The sequence below is a fragment of the Malus domestica genome, chromosome 02 (genome assembly GCF_042453785.1).
Source record: "Malus domestica chromosome 02, GDT2T_hap1".
Lineage (NCBI taxonomy): Eukaryota > Viridiplantae > Streptophyta > Magnoliopsida > Rosales > Rosaceae > Malus > Malus domestica.
Genome location: NC_091662.1, coordinates 18,042,163 through 18,059,019, shown reverse-complemented (window position 1 = coordinate 18,059,019; position 16,857 = coordinate 18,042,163). Strand labels below are relative to the sequence as shown.

Here is a 16,857-nt window from a genome sequence, read left to right as displayed (position 1 = left end):
TTATGAGAACCAAATTACCGGTATCTGCCTGGGGCTATGCAATATTGCACGCAGCTATGTTGGTCCACCTAAGGCCCATCACTACTCAACCACATTCACCGTTATAGTTGGTCATTGGATATGAGCCTGACGTCTCGCATTTACAGGTGTTTGGGTGCGCCATTTATACGCTAATAGCGTCGCCGCTACGTACCAAAATGGGTCCTCAGAGAAAAATGGGGATCTATGTCGGTTATGATTCGCCATTAATTATTTGCTATTTAGATCCCTTGACATGAGATCGCCATTAATCATCACATGGGCATCAGTTACCACCCTATGTTATGTTCCCGTCGTTAGGGGGAGATATGCATGCTAAAGTTCTTGTAGAACACCGCGAATTGTCGTGGTATGCTCCCACTATGTCTCATTTAAATCCTCGCATTGCCCAGTTTGAAACTGAGGTACGACGAATTATAGATCTTCAGAGCATTGGTCAAAGCATGTCGGATGGTTTTAATGATCTAGCAAAGGTGACAAGATCACATATACCGGCTACAAATGCACCTGTAAGGATAGATGTACCCCGTGTACATCCACAACCCGCCTGGGAAGGCCAGATAGTCCCCGAAGGTGGGGAGGCGGCACTTTGCACTCGACAACGTACATTGGCGGCTAGCCAATCATCTGCTCCGACCCTGAAGTGTGGCAGATCCCTTGGTTCAAAGGATTCACAACCCCGGAAGAGGAAAATGGCACTAACTAGTGATCCTAGTTTAAATCCGACCATCGCTCACTTATCCGTTCCAACGCATGAGTTTATTCTAGATTACAACGATGTCTTAGACGAGACAACCTGGCCTTCCAAGAATCGTGAGATTGCGGTCCACTATGCAGTATTAGATGAGGTTTGGAATAGGAATGAGATGATTATCGACAATGCATTTGCGTACACAATAGCTACTAACATCATACTTAGCGATGACATTGAACCACGTTCTGTCGATGAATGCCAAGGTAGAACTGATTGGTCAAACTGGAAATAAGCAATCCAGGTCGAACTCAATTCGCTCGCAAAACGTAAAATGTTTGGGCCTATTGTTCCTACACCACCACGCATATAGCGCAAGGCTTTTCTCAGGGCCTTAGGATTGATTACAAAGAGATGTATTCCCAGTAATGGACGTTATAAAGTTCCGCTGCCTCACGTGGTAACCACATATCTCTATGGGGATCTAGATATGAAAATATACATGAAAGTTCCAGAAGGACTTCCATTGATTGGTTCAAATAGTTCTAAAGAAGTCACATTCCAGATTTGCAATCGTTGTAGTTTATGTAGATGACATGAACCTCATTGAAACTCTCACAGAGCTTAAGGAAATTGCTGCACACTTGAAATCAGAATTTAAGATGAAAGATATTGGGAAAACTCGATACTTCCTCAGCCTGAAGATCGAGCATTGTTCGGATAGAATTCTAGTACATCAATCGAACTACTCCCAAAAGGTGTTGTGACGTGTTAATGAGGATAAAGCAAAGCCTTCGAGTACTCTTATGGTCGTTCGGACTCTAGATGCTAAACGAGATCCCTTCCGTCCTAAGGAGGATGAGGAAGATGGGCTTTATTGTACTTGGCTCAGTGCACTAGACCCAACATCTTCTTCGCTGTTAATCTTTTGGCTAGATACAGCAATACACCTACACGCAAACACTGGAATGGTGTTAAAGACATTTTTCGCTACCTTAAGGGTAAAACGAATTTGGGCTTGTTCTATACCTGCGAATCTCCGATTGTTGCCACCCCTTATGGTTCTCAGATTGATTCTCGCCCCCTATGGTTCTCAGATTGATTCTCACCTTATTGGTTATGCAGATGTTGGATATCTGTCTGACCCACATTGGGCTTGTTCTCAAACAGGTTATGTCTTTACCGTTGGAGACACCGCTATATCTTGGATGTTTACCAAGCAAACGCTAGTTGCGACTTTTTCGAACGATGTTGAGATTCTCGCCCTGCATGAAGCATTACGTGAGTGCTTTTGGCTAAGAGCAGTTATGGAACATATTCGAAGCTCTAGTGGTCTTACTTCCGTCGTTGACCTTCCTACGATGATCTTTAAAGACAATGCAGCATGTATCGAGTAGTTAAAGAATGGATATATCAAGGGAGACAACACCAAGCACATAGCGCCGAAGTTCTTTTACTCACACCAGTAGCAGCATTAGAACTTTGAAGTCAAGCAAATCCGTTCCCAGGACAACCTGGCTTATCTCTTCACCAAGGCATTGCCCAAGTCTACTTTTCAAAAGCTCGTCCAAGGAATCGGTATGCGTAAATTATCTGAGTTGAATCGCTTGTAGTTCTCTTATTTATAAATTATGTCTAACTCAGGAGGAGTATCTTGAAGCATACTCACTTAATCTTAATGTACTTTTTTTCCTATGATTAGGAGCATTTTTCCCACTGGATTTTTACTACCTAACGAGGTTTTGATGAGGCACCCATCCTGGGATGATCATACTCTGTTGAGTTCACTACCTTCGTCCTGTTTGACTTTTGTTTTAGAAATTATGCATACTTCTCACTTTTCTCCTTAGTCTATGGGGTTTTCGCATACCTTGGGTTTTACCATAGTAAAGTTTTGTGAGTTTTACTACCAATGCATGCTTTCTTAAATTTAAGACACGCGTTCACCCGTTGTGCCGATGATTTCATCAACTATTCTACTTTATCTGCTGAAGATCTGATGTGATGGTTTGTTGAGTATTTCCACACTCAAGGGGGAGTGTTGCAGTCATATTTAGAATATGAATGTGATTGTGTAAATCCTAGTAGTTTTGGGAATGTATCTTATATTCCTATTAGGAGTTGTTTACCTATTAAGAGTTGTAATCCTAAAGGGAAAGGTTTTTGCCTATCCTACTACTATAAATAAAGGCACAATGGGGGTGATACAAACACACCTCACAATTAAATTACTTTCTCTTCTCTCTAATTGTTGTCGGCCCCTTCTCTCTCTAATCCTCTAGATTTGTTCAATCAAATAGGCCTACAACACAAGGAACACTTTAAAGACACTAATTTGGTTTGATGTTGTTAATGCAATCAACAACACTTTTCTGTCATTCCTCCAGTTGAATCAAAAGTCAAAATTAATATATAAGAAGAAAAAACAATACATTTAGCCTAAATGTGAAGAATTTTCTCGAATTTATTAGAGAACCATAATTCATAAATCATAAGCCGACGTAAGCAAAATAGTAAGACCCCTTTTTCGCCTGTTATTTTTTCTTTCTATTTTTCTAAGAAGTCATCAACATGAAATTCAGAGTGGCTCTCTTCTCTGAGGAGCAGCTGACACCGGATGGAATGGATACTGGCCTAGTTTGATGTAATTACTTACTAGTAGTACGGGACTGGTTAATATAACTTTGATTAGCAGAGATGGGAGTATTATAGAGGATTCTAGTGCCACTATTGCTGGAAGGTGGTTTGTTTTCCTGCTGCCTTTGCCTTGGGATTGGCTTGGAATGAGGCTGCTGCTACCGTCTTTCTCGCAGTTCAAAATTATGGTACTAGATCTCTTTAAGGGAATTAGATCTCTCATAGCTCAAAATGATATATATTTAACATGTATATCTACATAGTTCATGCCTATTTTGGTTTAAAAGTAGAATTGGCTATATGATGTTCACCATATACTACTGAATATCATGCAAAACCCTTTTTTGGATTGAGGTGTTGGTCGTTAGTCTTATACTCTTTGAAATACTGTTTGCAAATTCTTTTTTAAGAAAACGTACAATTGCCAAATTACTCCACATGTATAAAAGCAATTTGTTTAAAGGACGGAATTGGTCTTTTAGTATTATGTGTACTCATGCCTTTTAGTGATGGTTTGTACTTGTGATTAGGTTAATTGCGTGGAGTATCAGGGGGACCGGTGCGTGACAATAGATGTCAAATGGTATTGTATCTCATTTTGAAGTTTGGTGTTGTGAACCCCTTTGTACATACAAGTTTAAAATATATATGCATATATGTTTATATGCACGTGGGATGAGGTCATTGATTTTTTGGGTGCAATACATCTTAATTCTAAGAAGAGGAGTTTTGACTCTGTAAGTGCAGGTATCGGATTGCTCCATTCTCTCAGTGTAAGTACATCTCTGCATATCTTTATTTCCTCAATTATATTTGACTTTGTTATGTTGAGTTGCCAAATTAAAGATATTGCACTACCTTTTCGATACTACATTAAATATAGAACATGCAAAACATTAAATTTTGAGTGTTAATTATTGAACAAGGGCTGCATTTTAAATTTGTAAACATCCACTGTAATGGTTTGGGGCTTGATAGTTGTACCAAATCTCTTTTTCTTATTCCCATGTGCATGTCCATGTGTAGACCTTTTTGTAGCTTTCTAAGTTTGAGTTTTTCTTGATGTGTGCTTACGTGGTTTGGGATTACTTTCCTTTGCAGGCATGAGTATTAAATAAAGCTTTGCACTTTCAGATTAAGGTAAAGTTTGATTATATCTTATAGTTAATTTTGATGCCCATCGCAAGGTGTATAATTTTTTGTTTCCATTACACTTATGTGTTCTATCAATTAAACTCCAAACCAACTTCTAATCTCCTAGGTTCTTTAAATTCGGGTTTGTTATATGTTGTAGGAAATGGCATATTTTGAGATATTATGCATCTTTCTTTCTTTAGTTCTTTACATTTGAAAGAGTGAGAATTATATTGTTGGGACTTTGGATTCTATTTTTATGTCCTAATTTGTGTGAGGATTGTTTGCCATCCATATAAGAATGTTACTAAAGTGTTAGGCAAAAGTCTTTATGTTTCAATCACAAACAAGTGCATGTATACATAGCAGAATTACACCAATTAATCTGTGGGAGGAAGGATATACAACAGCTCATGAGATAAAGATAAATAATCATAATTTGAAAATTTGGAAGCTACTACATACTCATTTCTTGTTGCTCTATGTAAATTTTGAAGGGTCCGATATTGTGGCACTCAAACAGCATTTGGGAAAGAAAATTTTGGAACTAGAAGATGAGAAAAGAACTATGCAGATTCACTTAAAACCTTAATATTTGATGTTCTTATTCTTAAGAGAACCGATATTCACTTAAAACCTTTATAATTTTAGTTTTATTTTAGTTGGGGATAGAACATGTAAAATTATAGTTGTTTTTATATATAATGGTTGTGAATATCTTTGTAAATTGTAATATTATAGATGTTTGTGGTTGTTGGCTGTTTTAATTTTATGAAAAAAATAATTTTTTGTTTAGCCTCAATCTCAATTTGTAGGTGATTTTGGTTTTTTAATTTTTTTAATTTTTTTTAAAATACTTGACATATTGGGCACAATAATAATAAATGTGCTAACATGGGTGGCAACAGTCATCTGACAACTTTGTCAGAACTGGGCACAAAAGGACATTTATTTGTGCTTACACTTTTCAGCACAGCATACCTTATTGTGCTCTTTGATCAAAGGTGACGCCCGTAGGGGGCACATATAGAAACTTAGTTGCTGCACTATTGCTATTGGTTTATGGACACATATGTTGGTGCTCTTTGACCTCAAAGACCGAATTTTGGAGAATCCGAAATTTGAAATGTATTATGATTAATCGTATAATCAGGGATATGATCCAATAAATATCATATATCCTTGTCGAGAGAAGATAATTGTCATGGAATTGAATTTGCAATTTGGTTTAGTCATCGTATAAAAACACTAACCATCCATTTGAATGGGAATTAACTCCCTGTAAAGTTTCACAAAGCCAAATAATTGATTACAAATTCGAAACATTAACAGTCGTAATTGTTTAGTGGACTGCAATTAGAGAAATGAGATGAACGATACCGTTCTTTTATGAAAGAATGAGATGGATTTTTATTAAGAAACTGCTATGTAATGGGTTTTGGAGGACGTAAATATGGGGTGTGTGGGGGTAACTGACTTCTCGATCTCCAAACAGTTGATTCTTAATAGTAACTGACATGTGTTTTTATTAAAAGAAATAGAAAATCTTTTTTTTTTTGTTTTATTTTACAAAAATACAGTAGGAATTATGTTCCTTATTTCTTTGTGTCTTGTGGATTTTTTTTTTCAAGGGCTTTTGGATCCAATTGTTTTTGGTGAAGCCTTTAGACACTAAAATTGACTTCTGTTTTTCTAATATTAGAGATATGCACTTTAAATACGGGTCTTCACACTGCTGCCTACTTGCTAGAGCCCCTATTTCACCCACTTTCTTATCCACCTGGATGCCAAAAGAGACCCAAATACCCAACCCTAACCCCAATCCCAATTCTTGTTTTTCCCACCCCCAAAGTACATCATTTGGAGATGATTTGGACCCAATCTGGGTGTTATTTTCACCCCTGTGTTGGAGACAGTCTAACTTGTTAAGTACTAGGTTTATTGTTTGGCTTCCCTTGTCAAAATTTGTAAATGCTACCACACATGCTCATAATTTAGAGTTAGAGTACAATGTTGATCTGGATTTTTACTGGGATTGAACTTGTCAAAGCATCAGCCTTCTACACTACAAAAGGTTTGAATCATACATTTGCATTTCCATATCAAGTTTATGTTTCCAGATTCCTTTAGTTTAATGCAGTTGTCTAGTTAGAAATTTCATCTGTTGTCCAGCTGTCTAGGCAAGCAAATTAAGAAAGCCCATATGGGCCATTTGACACCTTATCTCGTGCGTGGATTTCTCACCCTTGATCTAAAAAGGTCTCTTGGCTTGTGACACGTGTCTCCTTGTTCCTCTAGTCTGAAACATCCAGCCCTTCTATTAAAAGAGGTTTCATTTGTTTCTTAGTTAGGATTTTTACATTTCAGAAGAAAAAAAAAAGTGCACTTAGCGTAGAGCTACCTCTTAAGCTTCCAAACCGAAACCCTAGCCACAAAACCATCTCACGCACAAACACCCAATCACTGCATATTAGGGTTGCATTGTTTTAATGGTTTTGCATTAAGTTTTGGTCTAAATTTAAGTTTCATATCCTTCGTAGACCAAACATTTGGATTCAAGTTAGATTCTTCCTTCAACTGTTTGACTAGAGAATCTGACTGGTCATTTGAATCTAGATTTCATAAACATAACATAACATCTTATCATCGATCATGTTGATCTCAGTGCCACAAGGTGAAGAGCTCAAGAGAAGCTGTCACTTCGTGAAGACCGAAAGAGTTCATCTCGTGTAAGACAAGGTTATACAAAGGTAAAGCTGCTCTGTAGATGGAATTTGGGAATTGAGCTTGTGTGGTCTTTGTATGAACTTTGTTTGCACTAGTGGATTGGATTCAGTGGAGAGTCCCCAGTTTTTTAACCTAGAGGTGGGTTTTTTCTGGCCAAAAACTTTCTTGTGTTCAATACTTTACAAAGCATCCTTTATGACCAAATAACCATTGTTAGAGGTAAACATTTTAGGGTTTGCTAGTATTGACACTTTGTTAACCAAGTAAACATAACTCAAGAATTAAGGCTAAAACATAATTGACGATCACACTGCCTTGTTTTAGCTTTATAAGTTTTCTTGGTTTATATACTTGTGAGCACCTAATAATCTGTCCTCCATTGACTAACACGTTTGACTAGTCAGTGCAGTTGGTTTCAAAGTTTTTATTGTAGGGTAATGCACTTGTTACCAATTTCATAACTAGAATTTTGAAACGATTTAAAATAAAAATCAACTCCAATCATGCTCCCTAATCCACCTGCTAAGATATGGATACATCTAGGAAGCTCCTAAATGTACGAAGGGAGACATGAGCTCCTAGTGGCTATCTGCAATTAATGCTAACTACTTCTACTATTATTTTAATAAATAACTAGTTTCTATTGGCTAATTATTGAGTCATGGTAATTATAACTCTCTAAAGTATGAAGTATGGTTGGAGCACAACTTTGTCAGAGAGGTCCTTTAATAATTTTTTATTGTTTTAGCTAACTTTGCTATAAAATAGATTGCATGATTAGAGGTATTATAATATACGAATGCCTTGGGTAAAGAAAAAATTTACTTGTAACGGGTTCATTATCTTCTTTCTCTGCACATACTGTCACAAATAAGCGATGTAAAGAGAGTGAATAAGAATTTGTTACATACAAGTTTTTTTTTTCCTTAAATAATCAATGTGGTCAACTCATCGTGAGTTCATATTTCTCCATTGATAAAAGTTGGTCGCACTTCGTCCCAAACAATTTGTTATCTTTAAAAGTTTCCTGTATGCTCAAATCTCAATACAACATGGAATATGGGCAATGTAAATGCACTCTCTCTGTTAGACTTAAAACTCAAATCAATCTCCTCGTACATTAGAGTCGTTTAGAATAGTACAAAATCTCACAATCAATTAGTTTATCTTGAGCTGATTTGAAGTCATGGAGGGGATTGTTTGCACTCATAAACCCTCGATGTAGCCCAAATGAAAAGATCCAAGGCCCAAATGGAAATGGTTAGCCTAAGGGACTTATAAACAAGCACGCACAAAACCGTATTCTTGTTTACCCACCTAAACACCTAAAGAGTCCCTCCCAATCCCAACCAATCACCACTGCAGAACCAGGTGCTCTCGAAAACAAAATAAAAAACTTGATTTGTAAGTGAGAGGTATTGAGTTTGATTCACGTTAAAGGTGAATTTGAACCATATTATTATGACCCTATTATAAGGCTTAACCAACTCCTTCACTCCCCTCGTGTGATAATATCGTTTGTTAACAAACAAAAACTCGATTAAGGAGAATGATATACATAAAACTAAATTACTACTTTTGTGGCGTTTCGGTAACATCATTGTTATGCGTAAGTTTTTTTTACGATGAAATCAAATGATATTCCTGGACTAGAACTTTATGTGGAGGTGAACATGTTCTATGTGAGTTGCTCTCACTCTCTTGAAAGAGGCCTTTAAATCCATTTTTTCTTCAAGAGAAATCACAATCCAAAAAATGATAAACATACATCTTTTTAGGATACTACTAATTCCTGCTTAATTTTGTCTGTTGTTCGGGCTGGTTTGGTATTGCTGTGCTTTGAAAAAAAAATTGCTTCTACTGTACTGTGAGAAGAAACTCATTTTTGCTGCTTCACGTTTTCAGCTTTTTTTTTTCATCCAAAAATGTGAAAATAAGTTGTTTTTAAGTATTTACCAAACAACTTTTTGAGCTCAGCTTTTTTTATACCCATTTTTTATAAAAGCAGCTCAATACCAAACCAGTACTTATTTAAAGACTAAAAATAAAGAGGGCTATGAAAAGTTAGGCGTGCGTAAAAATCAGTTCACGATTATCAAACAATGTAATTCTCTTCATATACGATGTTTTATTTCTAGTCATCGAATTGCAAAAAATTCCATGATAATTTAAAAGTGTCCAAAGAGAGAAAAAGTGTGCAGTGTGCGATTTTCTTTCCTATTAAAAAAGTTACAAGCGCCATAGACAAAGTTGGTATTCAAATTTCATGAGAGCCAGCAAACAAATTAAAAGAAAACAGAAGAATTTACAGCCAGATATTTAGAGAGATACAAACACATTCCGCACAAGGACATAGATACAGAGGGCCAGTTTCCATTCCTACCTTTTCTTTCTTTATTAATTTCGAAAAAATATCAGCAAAAAAAAACATAAAATAAAAGGCATCCAAAATCTGTGCCTCTTTTGCTTTACTATATATTCTGCGACCTACCGAGCTTCTGGTCCGCAAGGACGCAAAGCTCCGCGATTTGCATCTGAGATGGCGTCGTCGGCGCAACTCCGGCTCATGTCCGATCTCAGAACCATCATCAACGAGCCCCCCGAGGTAAATTCCGATCAAGTTTACCTCAAATTCCGATCAAATCCGATCAGATATGCTGAACTGCATCTGGGTTTTTGCAGGGTTGCAGCGCCAGCCCTCTGTCTGATGACAATCTGATGGTGTGGAGCGCCACCATATTCGGGCCTGATGAGACCCCATGGGAAGGTTGTGGGCAGATCTGTTTCTGTTTTTTTTGTTCTGTGTTTTCTTTGTTTGTTGATTTGGTTTTGGAATTTGACTGTTTTGATGTTAAATTTGGAAAAACTCAGGTGGTGTTTTTAGCTTGAGGTTGACATTTAGTGAACGTTATCCCGAAAAGCCGCCTCGGGTTCGTTTCACCTCCGAAATTTTCCATCCAAATGGTTAGTTTGATCAAAATCATATCTGTTCTACTTTGCTTTCTTTATATAGGAAATGTTAGCAACAACTGAACTCAAAAGCTTAAGCTTGTAATCTTGCAATTAACAAATAATTGAAGGTTTCAACTCAGGGACTCTCGTAAGTTGTAACCGAAGTTATGATACCGTGTTAAACGACCACACGATGAACATTTCATCTCAGATAAGTTATGATAACCTTAGGTAGCGTTTATCAAGTGATTAGAGATCAACGTTACTTGTTGCTGGGATTATGCATTCTAGTCTTTACCTGTATAGATGGATCGAGTGTCTGAAGGTTGTGAACTTCTATAATTTCACTTTAAAAACAACAATGAAATTGTCTGAACCAACAAACAATATCGAGCAAACAGCGCTGCTGAGAAATGCTCTGTTCTGTTGTATAGCATTTCAAGTCCCTGGTTTGGAGTTTTACAGGCCATTGAAGAGGCTATATGCATATTCTTTTTGCACCGCTGCTAACTTACTTACAAATAATGCAAACTTATGGTATCCGAGGGCAATTCATCTTCAATAGACTAAAGAGTTAAAACTACTGTTTCTATTTCTCCCTTGATATCATATGAAGTCATTGGAGACCATGTTAAGGTCCATTGTTAAAAGGAAACATAGACCACTATTAACAATTTAGATTTAGATTAGATATATAGAAAACATGCTGTTCTGCTAATTAACTTTCAAGAGTATGGCATGATGATGATGAGATTTGACAATTGCCCGATTCTTGTTTTCATGTTCATACCAGTAATATTTTTTATATGTATCTTCCTTGTCAATGTAACAAGCAGCACGGTAATAGTGGTTAATATCTTTTGTTCTTAAATATATATCAGTTTCAATACACCGACAAAGAGGGATTATGAAAATTATAGTATAGATGAGCACTACTACAAAGGACAGTGTCTGATTGCAAAAGAATAAAAAAAATCCAAGAACAAAAGCCATAAGCTTTTATCTTAGTTCAAATTCAACAGCTTACGGTTTATATTTCTTCTCATTATATTGGTTCATGTATTAATAAACATATTGTGTTTTTGTTTATTTGTTCCTTGACCCCTCAATTCTACTCTGCTTCCGGTTTATTGATTTACAAGTCTACATTTCTACATTTCTGCATTTTTATCCGAGCAAAAGAATTCTGACTCGTTACTTATGTTGTTTGTGCAGTTTATCGTGATGGTTCACTGTGCATGGATATAATTCAGGATGCATGGTCACCATGCCACAATGTATCTACGATTTTGACGTCTGTTCAAGTAATTTTCAAATCGGACTACTCATTTCCTTCTCTCGTACATTCATATTACATGGCGATCATGTTGGTTAATTTACTAATGAACAAATTGTTGCAGTCACTTCTCACTGATCCAAACGCTGCAAGTCCAGCAAACCCTGATGCTGCTCACATGTATCAGCATGATATACAAGCTTACAACAAGTTAGTAAACTTTTGATTTTTCGTTTTTCATTTTTTATCCGAAATTAATTTATTTCTACTTGTGCCTATTCGAACTGACTCTTCTTCTTCATAATTTGTAGGAGGGTACGCCGTTGTGCTCGTCATTCCATTGAGTCTTTGCAGTAGCACTTTGAAATTATTATTCGTGTCTACTTTTTTAACACTTTTGGAGAAGGCTTTGTTTTTGCTTTATGCCTATCCGCAGCTCGTGTATCTCGCTCTTATGGTTGAATGTAATCTTATATACACTATTTAAAGTTGACGTCAATATAACACATAAAGTCATGTTTAAATTTCACTTGTCGGATCTCGAAGAGTTCCAAAGTGATTGTAATGCAACCTATTGACCCTACTGTTGGAGATATGCGATGGGATGCTCATCGCATATCTCCAACAGTAGGGTTAATAGTATATCATGCTCATCGCATATCTCCAACAGTAGGATCAATAGGGATGGACAACGGTTATGGCGGATGGGTAATCGTGGTTATTTATCCATAACCGTTTATTCTCATACTCGCATAACCGTTTACCTGTTAGGTAATTGTCTAAACGGTTATTCCCATATCCATAATCGTTGATAAATGGTTAACCATATCCATAACCGTGTACCCATTTAACCGTAACTATTTACTACTTGTTTATCCATTTATTATTTTTAAAGCCGTTTATCCTTTTCTTTTTACCATTTACTCCATTTTCACCTGTCTACTTGTTTTTTTAACAAATTGAAAATTAAAAAAGAAAAATTTGTCATAATTTTTTTTTCTAACAATAAAACACTGTTATAGGTACATTTATCATATATTTCCGCGTTTTAATTTTTTAAGTCCTTATGCCATTTTAATAATTGAAATAATAGTTTACAGACAATATTTTTAAAGGAAAACTAATGAAAAAGGTTTGAAAACTTTAAGTTTTAATGATAAGGACAAAATAAAGAGTAAAGTGAATAGTACAAGGATTGACTTTTTAGTGTAAAAATGTGGTTTTTCGTTAAAGTGAACAATACCGGGTGCTTTTCGTTAAAGTTTCCTATTTTTAATTGTTAGCAATGAATGTAATATAAAATTTGTTAAGTATTCTTGGGTTACAAAAACTGTTAAAAGACAATATTCTTGAGTTATTTAACTCGAAATGTAAAATATTAATATAATATATATAATGGACCATGAAATTTAAAGTGGCTAAGGAAAATTATATTATATTAGCTATATAAATCATGCACTATAGTCAATAGCATTGATCTAACTTTTGTTCGATAGGGAACATGATTTGTGTTAATTTTACATATATAAAATAAATGGGTAAATGGTTATCCGTTTATAACCGCGGTTAATACCCATAACCGCCCATTTAAATTTCGCGGGTAAACGGTTATACCTATAATTGTTTATTTATTTAAACGGTTACCCATAACAGTAACTGTGAAACTTAAATGGACGGGTAACCGTGGTTACCAATAACTAATGGGCATTTGCCATATACTGCTGCAAGAGACCATTAGCAAAGGAGTATAAACATTAGTCAGAAGTAGTATCATTTTATTGCTTAAGGCCAGTGGCAATCAATTTTTAAGCCCTTTTTCTCCTTTCCTTTTCCTCCCCCTTCCCCCCTCCCTTCCTTCCCTTCTTTTTTTAGTTTTTGCACCTGAGAAACTAGGATGCGGGAGGCTTCTCTGGATCCGTGTTTGGTAGCTGGATATGTGTTTGGGAGGCTTCTCTGGATCCATGTTTGGTTTCTAGATCTGTGTTTGGTTCCATTCGACAGGAGGTGAGACAAAGAATGGGCTAGAGTTCTGCTTCTTCTAGTGGATTTTTTGGCATTTCTGGCGGCTGACCATCTCCACTAGCACTCCCCGGGGGGGGGCAGGGGCAACGGGTGACCATACCAGTAGTTTTTGTAGTGTTTTTGGTCACTTTTGGGACTTTTTATGCGGGCCTCCTTATTACTTGGGTAAGGATTATCTTATGTAATATTTGTGTTGGATGCGTAAGAAGGAAACCTTTATTTATTTATGGGTAAATTACATTTTATCTCCTCATGTTTGAGTGTAATTGCAACTTTATACAGTATATTTAAAACATTTCAGTCCCATACATTGACTTATCATTTAATTACAATCTCATATATCCGTTAGTCAAACCATTAATTTGATCGTTAAGTGATGATGTGGAAAATACAAAGTCCATATATTTTTACGACTTGGAAAATAAAAACAATTCAATTTTACAAATCAATTAAAAATAAATAAATTAAACCAAATGACCCCACTTATCTCTCTCTCACTCATTTCTCTCTCTAAAAATCTCCAGCCTCAAACTTAGTGGCTGCAGCCACTTTTCATCTTCTTCTTTGACGATCCGACGCAACCAGATGACTCAGATGGCGGCTCCACTGCCGTTCCCCATCGATGTCAGACCACCAACATGACCCAATGTTCCTCATGGAACAAAGCCCAAGTCTCTGCTTGGTGATTTTCAAACCCCCAAGCTCTCAAATCGAAGAGCCACGTCTTAGACCTGACTTCCCACGGCAAAGTCGACATCGTCCTCCTCCCCCTTCTCTCCCTAACCACTCCAACCAAAGCCCCGTTGTTTGGGTTAAAACTTGAACTTTGGGCTCAAAAGGGAGTTAGCCCAACAAGAAGACTAGAAGAAAGGGCTTTTTTCCGACTAGGTGCAGACCATTTGCACCACTTGTTCATCTACCTAGAGACCAAGTGGTGTAGACCAGCTAGCTAATCAGCCCAAAAGCACTTTACAGTGGCAGTACAAGTAAAAAGCTGATGAGTCATTGCCCTTCAAGCTGCATTTAGGCAAGATTAAAGCTACAGGAGACCAAGCCAAATTGTTTATAAAAGAAGAAAGAGAAATCAGAGATAGGGACACTCAAACAAACAAACAAATACAAGCACAAACTCTGCTCAAGCCAGATTTGCTTTCAACAAAGTTGTAGTCAGCCCAAGTCTTCATCCCTTTCGGGATCAACCTTCACCCAAAACCTTTGTAAAAGCTCTGCTACCTTGCATAAATCTTGCTGTAGTATCGATTTCCTTCTGTAAACTCATCTCCCTATCCCTCTTTCTAAAGCTCTCAAGCCCCTCCATAAATCACAAAAGATAGGAAGTTGCAAGACATCCAGTCTTGCCCGACAAGGTGAAACCTTGTCGACCCTCTTTGTTTTTTTTTTTTTTTTGTCTTTTCATTCATAAGTCTAGTAATATGTTGTATACTTCCATTTGTATCCAAGTTGGTTCCAGCAAGTTGATGATTAAAAGACTCCTCAGTGCTTGAAATCCGATTAGAATATGTAGTCACAACTTAAATCAGATCTAAGTTCTAAACCCTCGGGCATGTAAGATTGATCATTCAAAAGTCCTTGGTCTCAAGGCATAAAAAAGAACCTTATGTGGACTTAACCCATCCACGACAGTCTTTGATAATAAGAAGTCCGAAGTTACTTGGGGTGCAAGTAATCGACTGATTTCCTAAGTTTTATTTCTCTTATATTATGATTATCGTAGAACGTTTGAGTATAGAAGTAATTCTGATGGGAAGCCTCAAGGCCTATACCTAAGGCCCAACAAATGCACCTATCTGGATGCATTCTGCTTTTCGAGCTCGGGTAATTAGAAGTATAATAGTCATAACACTTTTGCAACCAATGAAATAGATATTATATGTTCGAGTACTGGGTTAGTTATTGATGGGAAGCCTCAAGGTCTACACCTAAGGCCCCACAAAGGCACATTTCATAACTAAAACAGCCTCTTGGGTATATATACAATTAAAACTCAACATCTGTTTTACATCTGCCATGCTAAAGATGGTAGTGGCACCCCTGAACACCTAAAAGTTAATCTTGATTATGAGCCTCAAGGCCTACACCTAAGGCCCTACAAAGGCACCTTTCAAAGTTAACCCTGTCCTTCTCTTTCAGCCTTGCCCGACAAGATTTGCCCGATAAGCCAGCCAGTAAGCAGAAGCCCGACAGAAAGCATCAGCCGACACCAACCTTTCGGGGAGCTGTGTGCTCGTCGGCTAGGAAACATCCCCAACGGAAATTCTAGCCACGAACATAGTTTTGGCACGCCCGGTGGGATTTCTTTAATCAGATCTTACTTACCAAAGAGATATGTCAAGAAAACCTGAAGATTTAAAAAGAGCGGTTGCTCTAGAACATTTTGATGAAGACGTGCAAACTACCTTGTTGCAAATGTTGCAAAGACTGGAGAGCGCTTCCACATGCTTCAGAAGGAAAATAGACCTGGTTCTAAGACCAACTATTCATGTATCTTTACCCCAGCTTGGGGAAAAAGATAGTAGGGAAAAAGAGAGACTTAAAACCAACCAGCCAGAAGAAGCAGTGGCGGACAAACATACAGATCCCTTCTTAGAAGCCCCAGTAAATATGATCAGTATGGCATGGGCCAAGAAGGGGAAAGAAAAGGTCACAAGGGAAATAGAAGAAGGAAGACTGGCCGACAAATCCATAAAAGGAGTGATCAGATTGGCCGAACATCCAAAAGCAGCTATAATCAAAGGGATGGTTCTTTGCAGTAAATGCCAATGCGAGTGTGAGCTTGAAATACCACCAGCAGGAGTCCTCATGGATCATGAGCTAATCAGGAGGAAGGAGGAAGAAGAAAGAAAAGAGGCTCGCGAGAGAGCTAGACGAATTGTAGGAAGAGATTCTTCTCGAAGTGTTTTCCAGCGGTTAGGAGGCGATTCCCAACCCAGAGCTTTATCAGAGATATTTCGTAATCATGAAGCTTCTAAGGAGGCAGAAGACAAGGATGCTAAAAAGCCAAATGAGAGGGGTGTAGAACATCTTCAACATGGCCATATGGGAAAAGAAGTCAGGAGAAATGATGGGATAATAAATCCTGTCAAGAAAGATAACCATGCCCGCCTCGGGCGAAAATGGTACGTGGTTGGGAAAAATGGACAGCCTGTTAAACAAATGGGAGCCTCCATGGTTAGAAGGGTCTAGAGGCAACACAAAGCCTACATGAATTCTTTAAAAACCCCTGCGACGTCTGAAGCATCCAAGAATAAAAAAGTTCAAAAAACGTCATCTGGGGGGAGTAGTCAGTTCCGCTGAAAGAGTAAAAAAGAGGTGGAGAAGGCTAATAGTAAAACAGAAGGTGAGGGAAACCATGTACTAC

The 16,857-nt window shown here is 37.3% G+C and overlaps 1 protein-coding gene across 1 annotated transcript; it reads left to right on the top strand.

Moving 5' to 3' along the window:
• Window positions 1–9,483: 9,483 nt before the first annotated feature.
• On the top strand, window positions 9,484–11,985 carry LOC103418391 (ubiquitin-conjugating enzyme E2 1-like). The gene is made up of 6 exons (XM_008356523.4): window positions 9,484–9,833; window positions 9,911–9,995; window positions 10,100–10,192; window positions 11,396–11,484; window positions 11,581–11,666; window positions 11,768–11,985. Exons 1-6 carry the CDS (start codon window positions 9,768–9,770, stop codon window positions 11,811–11,813), a joined length of 465 nt encoding a protein of 154 aa, XP_008354745.1. The 5' UTR covers window positions 9,484–9,767; the 3' UTR covers window positions 11,814–11,985.
• Window positions 11,986–16,857: the final 4,872 nt, after the last annotated feature.

What these genes read in the sequence shown, in the direction of transcription:
- LOC103418391 (XM_008356523.4), top strand. Translation starts at nt 9,768, where the DNA reads ATGGCGTCGTCGGCGCAACTCCGGCTCATGTCCGATCTCAGAACCATC. An exon ending in CGATTTTGACGTCTGTTCAA is followed by an intron (nt 11,485 to 11,580) that starts GTAATTTTCAAA and finishes AAATTGTTGCAG; the next exon opens with TCACTTCTCACTGATCCAAA. An exon ending in GATATACAAGCTTACAACAA is followed by an intron (nt 11,667 to 11,767) that starts GTTAGTAAACTT and finishes CATAATTTGTAG; the next exon opens with GAGGGTACGCCGTTGTGCTC.